The sequence below is a fragment of the Entamoeba histolytica genome, genomic scaffold (assembly GCF_000208925.1).
Source record: "Entamoeba histolytica HM-1:IMSS scf_1104750519159 genomic scaffold, whole genome shotgun sequence".
NCBI lineage: Eukaryota > Evosea > Mastigamoebida > Endamoebidae > Entamoeba > Entamoeba histolytica.
In genome coordinates this window covers 24,390-31,203 of record NW_001915030.1, presented here as the reverse complement: position 1 = coordinate 31,203, position 6,814 = coordinate 24,390, and the positions used below count along the sequence as shown (strand labels likewise).

Below are 6,814 nucleotides of genomic sequence, written 5' to 3'. Positions count from 1 at the left end.
AATATCTTCTGGATCACCAGTTACATAAATTATTGGATCCATAACAAACTCGGTAGTGTTATTATCCTGCTTAGATATGCCTGACGTATCTGTGAGAGATTATATGATTTTAGGAGATGATGCTCTTATTATCTCTGATTGGCTTTTGAATATCAAGTCGTTTAAAGGGTTGGAATTCCTTCCAATGATGAATGCTCATTTTGTTCTTTCTCCAGACAAATACAAGATACACAACAATGAAAAGATTGTTGAATTTATTGGATATGAATTTTCTAGTGGCAAATACATTACAAACGTCTTCAAACTAGACTAGATGCATGTTAATGGATAGTCCCATGTTTCTAGATCAATCTGCTTCTAGAATTACTGCTCAGTACTTGATTGTTGGATTTGAACTTCAAGGATTTGACAAATGAGTTTAAAATCTTTCTATATATCATTTACACCTTCAGATAGATGAGTATCAAAAGTTTAAACATGTGCTTGGACTAAATAATGAGACTATTGATGATATTATTGTAACTTCAAAAACGTCTGCTGCAATTCAATGTACTAGCCTCGAAACCAGGAGGTCAACAATGTGTTTTTGAAGCTTGGTATGTGCTTTTCCATAGTTAAATAAATAAATCCTTTTTTCCAGATAAGAAGGTGGTAGGTTTGAAAGACTACACACAAACACTAATACAATTCAAACTTCAACTCTCCCTGTTATTATCTAATTGTGGTAGTGACTTTGAATTAGAAATGTATTAGGTAATATTACAAATGATGCAACAGTTTATTATGGTAGAATATTACATGGTGTAATATAAGAATTGATATTTATTAATAAAGAAATTAAGAAATAAGTATTAACCAAGGAAAAGGATATACTATGGTTAACACTAAAAGAAAATTAAACATAATAATATAGTGGTAATGAAATAGTCTTTTCTCTCATTCATAGAATAAAGAAAAAAGGAAAATAAGTTTGTTTAAAATGAAAACAGAAAATAAACAAAGGATTAAAAAGTAGGAATAAACAGAAGAAGGTTGAAAACCTTAATGTGAAGAAATAAAGTAAAAGAGTGGTTTAGTCATGCTCTTAGAAAAATCTAAAGGATAGTTTAAACAGATAGTTTAAACAAAAAGATTACTCTTTTTTTTTAATAGCAACGAAGGGATAGGATTAATCTCCCCTGAGGAAAGAAGAATAAATGAAAATTCGATTAACATTTAATTAACTTATTTTTGTTGTTTTTCCTTTTTTGTATTATTTTGATGATATTAAAATAAAATGAAAAGACAAAAAGGAATAAATAAGAAACCAAATAATAAATTAGAAAGAAACAATAGAATAGAAGAGATGCAACTAGAATGCTTTTTATATTATAGAAAATAAAAGAACTAACATAAAAACTTGAATGTGAATGAGTGAATTATTTGATAATTGTTGAGTAAATTAATAGTAGTAAAATTTTATTGTAGGTACAAAAGATAAGAAATTAGAAATCACAAGAACCAGATATAAAAGTATTACTAGAAAAATCACTAGAATAGTCTGAACTATCATCAGAGAAATCAAATGAGAATTCAACTTTTTTTACTTGTAATGGACTTATTGGAACAAAAACATTACCAATATCACAACGCAAGAAATTAGTATCATACCCATTATTAATACTCATTTGTAATGAGTTTAAAGTAGGAAGAAGTGGGTTAGCGTTGCGGCAAGTCATTAAATAATAAAAATGAGTATTGCTTTAAATATCTCAGAATAGCCAATAAAATGGTTTCTTTTTATTTTTTCTTTCTATTTTCCTAATTTTAGAATTCTTTCTAATTCTTTTTAATTATTTTTTTATTATTTTTTTAATTATTTAATTGATCTTTCTAAGAATAAAGAAGAATCTAGTCTTATTATTTAATATAGTTTTTATTATTATATCTTAATCCTTTTTTCAAAAATAAATTCCAATTTAATTACAAACAAATCATTAATTTCAGTTATTTGTTCAAATTAAATCTTCTCTTTACTTCTCTTAATGTTTTTTTTCTGAAGTGAAATACCAACAACAATTTAATTTTATGGTAGTTAATATATTATAATTAATTCATTTAATTTGATAGGGGTATATATTTGTTTTAGCATAAAAACCCGATAAATGCCAATATTACTCAAATTTAGTTAGTTGATATGTTAAATGAAAAATAACAAAAAAATTCATATTTAAAGAAAAACAAAAAATTTGAAATTCATTTCTATTTTATTCCATACGATCTTGAATGAAAATAAGCACTAAAAAATTATTTAGAAAGAACAAATGAATAAACCCAAGAAGACGTTATTAAAAATGATTCTAATTGGGGATTCTGCGGTTGGTAAATCATCATTAATGAATCAATTTATTAACAAATCTTTTACTGCACAATATAAAGCAACAATTGGAGCAGATTTTTTAACAAAAGAAATTGATGTTGATGGTGAAAGTGTTGCCTTACAAGTCTGGGACACTGGTTTGTTTTTTCAATTATGGAATAGTTGTTAATCAAATCTAACAAATCAGCTGGACATGAAAAATTTATGAGTTTTGGACAAGCATTTTATCGTGGAAGTGATTGTTGTTTCTTAGTTTTTGATGTAACAAATGAACAATCATTTCAATCTTTAGACACATGGAAAAATGACTTCTTGTCTGGAGCTAATCCTACAAATGCTACAAATTTCCCATTTGTTGTAATGGGAAACAAAGTTGATGAGGATGCAGCAAAAAGAGTTGTTACTAACGAACAAGCAAAAGATTGGTGTGAAAATAATGGTGATATTCCTTATTATGAAACTTCTGCTAAATCAGGATTGAATGTAGAAGAAGCATTTTTGACTGTTGCTAGAAAAGTAGTTAAAACTATGAAAAAAGAAGATAATCATCCAGTCCCCATTAGTACTATTTCTATTGATGGTAATACTTCAACTGAACCAAATAAGAGCTGTTGTTAAATTCAATGTTAGGTTCTCCTTTTTATTATTATATCTAATTATTTTTGTTTTAATAAATCATTTTTATAGGAAAAGTTATTTTCTCATTTATATGAGATGATACGATCATTGAATGATAACAAAACGAAAAGACAACTCCTTTTAATAACATTACTGTAAAGAGAAGCAACAAAAAAAAAAATGGAAACTACTAATATTGTAACAGATGCTCCTAATGTTGGAGAGCATGGACAAACTAAGATTGATTATTATGATCTGAAATTAAAGTATAAGAACTTAAAGAATGAAGTTGGTATGTTAGAAAAGAAAAAGAAAATATATGAAAAGCATAATGTCCCTACAGAAGATAAAGAAATGCTCGATAATGAAATTACCACAAAACAAAATGAACTTCAACAAGCTAAAACTATGTACAAAGAGAAAAAGTCTCAAAGAATGAAGGAAATTTTCCATAGGTCAGCATAAAAACTATTTGAAGTTTATTACTTATGAGAAATTTATTCTTTATTATCAATTTTTTGAGTTATTAAAAAGCATCAAAAAAAAATAGTAAAAGTTAAAAACTTTTAAGTTAACTTTTCAACATCTAAACGAATAATCCAATAAATTATCTCAAATAACAAATACACAAAACCGAACATCTTCACTTATATTTCCTTATGTTTAAGAAAAGTACTACACTGGTCAAGTACCTATTCTATATAAATTAGAAATAAAACTTTAAGAAATATTACCACAATATTCTTAACAATCATACCCTCATAATTAAGTTATGTTCCATGTGTTGATGAAGAAACATATACCAGTGGTAAATTACCCAAAAAGAAAAGCTATCAACATTTTCATTTGAAGAAATGAATAAGTCTCAAAGAATACTATCAAAAAATCATACTCTTCCTTATTAATGATAATCATTGTTGACAATTTCTTATTTCTTTTATGGGTGGCAATGTTTATTAAATTTAATTTGATAGACAAACTTTTGTTATGATAATAAATAAAATTTAAATCCTTTGTGTTAAGGAATTTATTAAATTAATTGAATAACATTCCAAATAAAAACTCTTCTAATTTTAATAGTAGCTTGTTTCGTGTCTATTTGGTTTGTCATCCAAGAACGAACTACTTGTTTAAATAAAGGATTAACATGGTTTTCAATGTCATTGATAATTATTTCTTTTTTAAATAAATAAAAATAATTATCAATAAATAAGTATGGCTGTTCATTGTTTAAATGGATGTCAAAATAGTTAAATGTATTTGGTTGAACCATTTTTATCATAGAGTCATTTAAAAAGAAAAATGATTTATTCATAAAAATCCCAAAATACTTTAGTTCTTCTGTTTCAAATAAGATTAGTGAACTTGATAAAGTACTCCAAATTATATTCCCAATATCTACTTGTCTAGCCTCATAATATAAATTAAAGATGAAACTATTTTGAAAACTATTATTAAGAGTATTTGTAATAACATAAGAAGGTACTTCGTTAATCGTCTTGTCTTCTATATTCTGATTTTGTGTTTTTTGGGACAATACCACTTCTTGGACAATTGATTCTCTTGATTTTCTGTTAATGTTACTTTGTTGTTTTTCTTTTTCTTTCTTTCTAGTTTCTGCTTCAATAGAAGCTTTTAATTTATTAATTTGATCTTCTTTCTCTTTAATCTTTTCTGTATTTTCAAGAACAGAATTTTTTAATTCTTTATTTTCACGTTTGTCCATGTCTATCTTACTGATAAGATTTTCCCAACTTTCGTAAGTATAGTTATACTTTCTTATAATGTTTTTGACTTTGGTTGAAATATTTTTTTCAATTTTTGTTAGGTCAATATCTTCCATTTGTAATTTTTTAGTACAGTTCTTTTTTTTATAAACATCATTTATCTTCTTTGTTTAAAAAAAGTAAAAAAACATAAAATAAACACCAGTTATATTTCCCTGTACAACTTAAATCTTCTTCTAGTGTAGTCATGATTCATATCCTGTATTTTCCAGTTCTACTCGTGTTGATTTCTTCTTTAGAATTAGTACCACAGTAATGGTAATTAATTCACAGATGAATAAGACAACTAGCCCAATACCAATAACATACCATTCTCCCACTTTATAGAATAACTGAAAAATTGATAATAAAATTGTTGGAAGAACAAATAATGTTAATAATATTGGATGGAATGGTAAATAGAACAAAGCCTCCACCTCTGTTTTCTTAATATATGCCCTCCACCGAATAACCAAATATGAACACATAATAAAGAGTGTTGAAATTGATAAGAACCACATTTGAAGTGATACAATTTGGTTAAATGTTACAAAAATTGCAATAGAGAAAGAAAATACAGATTGGAATAAAATTGCAAAGTATGGTGTAGCAGTTCCTGCAAAGGAACGAGAAAAAATTCTTGGAAGGAAATTGAATTGAGTTGCATGACATAAACCTTGAGATGATGTTTGTAAGAACATTGCTGCTAATCCAAATACACCGCAAATTGTAGCTACTTCAATAACATATGAAAGTGGTTGCCATAATTTATTTGCCATAGCAACATATAAAGGTTCAATAGATGTGTATGGTGAATCTAAGTGTGAAGGAGGAATAGTAAAATCTAATGTAGTAACTAAATCCATAGTAGGAATGATATATGTCGTTACAACAAGTAATAATGCAACAACCATGGCTATTGGAACATCTCTTTTTGGTTTTTTAGCTTGTGAACTTACATTTCCAACAAAATCCCATCCCATTAAATTAAACATAACAATACTAATCATTTTAGGAAAAGATGCCTCATCAGAAACAACATTGAAATTAACAAGTTGACTTAAATCCAATTTTGGTGTTGCAATAAAGAAAAGGATCACAAATGGTAATATAACACAAACTGTTAATATAACACCAACTGAAGATAACTTTTTAGCCCCTAGTATATTTACACTGATTAATATAGAAACAAAAATAATCAATGTTGGGATTTTTAATATAAAATATGTCCATGTAAAATCCTGGAAATCAAAGAATAAAAATTGATGATAAAGGGTATTTATATAATCATAATATAATGCCATATATCCAGCATTACATGAAACATTAAATACCGTTCTAACTATAGAATGAAATAGTCCAACGTGATATCCAAATGCTTTGTATACCCATTCATTATATCCTCCCTCAAATCTTACAGATAATTCTGCCATAGTCATTGACTGTGGAAGTGCCCACAATACTGCAATAACTAACAAACTCCATAAACTCCATGCAGGGTTAGAAACAAGAATGGATTCTTCAAAACCAAAAGGACCACCTCCAATGGAGAAATAAACAACAATAGCCAAATTAAACCAAGTGATTGTCCCATGTCGATTGGTAGCATTAGCTTCTGTTGCTGATGATTCAATGACATCAACAGAAAAATCTTTTGAAATAGCTACAGCATAAGGTTAGTATATTTCAAATAACTTTTCTTTTTGTGTCAAATTCATTTCTTAAATATTGGTATACTTGCCAAAAGTAATAAAATCCACAAATAAAACCAAGAAAAATAAATAGTTGTGGACAAATGACAAACATGGAGTAGTTGATGGTGCAGGTGATGACATTATAACACCCTCATCCAAAATACTCATCACTTCTCTAGTTTTTTTAAGATTGAATCATTTCTCTGTTCAACCCTTTTTTTATCTACCTAACTTAACGAAATATTCCCGAAAATTTACATATTTTTCTTTAAAAAAAGTTTATGATTTATTTTAACCAATTTTTGAAGTTTATTTTTATTTTGTAAAAACTTGTATAATATAGAAAGGTAAAGTGATAAAGAACTGTTCACCTCAAA

General features: G+C 27.0%; 3 protein-coding genes across 3 annotated transcripts, besides 2 other annotated features; 1 reads left to right on the top strand and 2 right to left on the bottom strand.

Annotated features, from left to right (window-relative positions):
- Positions 1 to 645: 645 nt before the first annotated feature.
- Positions 646 to 816: a repeat region.
- A 137-nt stretch (positions 817 to 953) lies between these two features.
- Positions 954 to 1,234: a repeat region.
- A 1,099-nt stretch (positions 1,235 to 2,333) lies between these two features.
- Positions 2,334 to 2,977, top strand: EHI_189990 (Rab family GTPase; the record flags this gene model as incomplete). Its single annotated transcript, XM_647242.2, has 2 exons — positions 2,334 to 2,496; positions 2,547 to 2,977. 2 exons carry the CDS (start codon positions 2,334 to 2,336, stop codon positions 2,975 to 2,977), a joined length of 594 nt encoding a protein of 197 aa, XP_652334.2.
- A 1,030-nt stretch (positions 2,978 to 4,007) lies between these two features.
- EHI_189980 (uncharacterized protein) lies at positions 4,008 to 4,820 on the bottom strand (the record flags this gene model as incomplete). The annotated part of the gene is made up of 1 exon (XM_647240.1): positions 4,008 to 4,820. One exon carries the CDS (start codon positions 4,818 to 4,820, stop codon positions 4,008 to 4,010), a length of 813 nt encoding a protein of 270 aa, XP_652332.1.
- Positions 4,821 to 4,949: 129 nt separating this feature from the next.
- Positions 4,950 to 6,578, bottom strand: EHI_189970 (amino acid permease, putative; the record flags this gene model as incomplete). The annotated part of the gene is made up of 2 exons (XM_647239.2): positions 4,950 to 6,406; positions 6,548 to 6,578. The coding sequence occupies 2 exons, from the start codon at positions 6,576 to 6,578 to the stop codon at positions 4,950 to 4,952; spliced, it is 1,488 nt and encodes a 495-aa protein (XP_652331.2).
- Between the last annotated feature and the right edge of the window lie 236 nt (positions 6,579 to 6,814).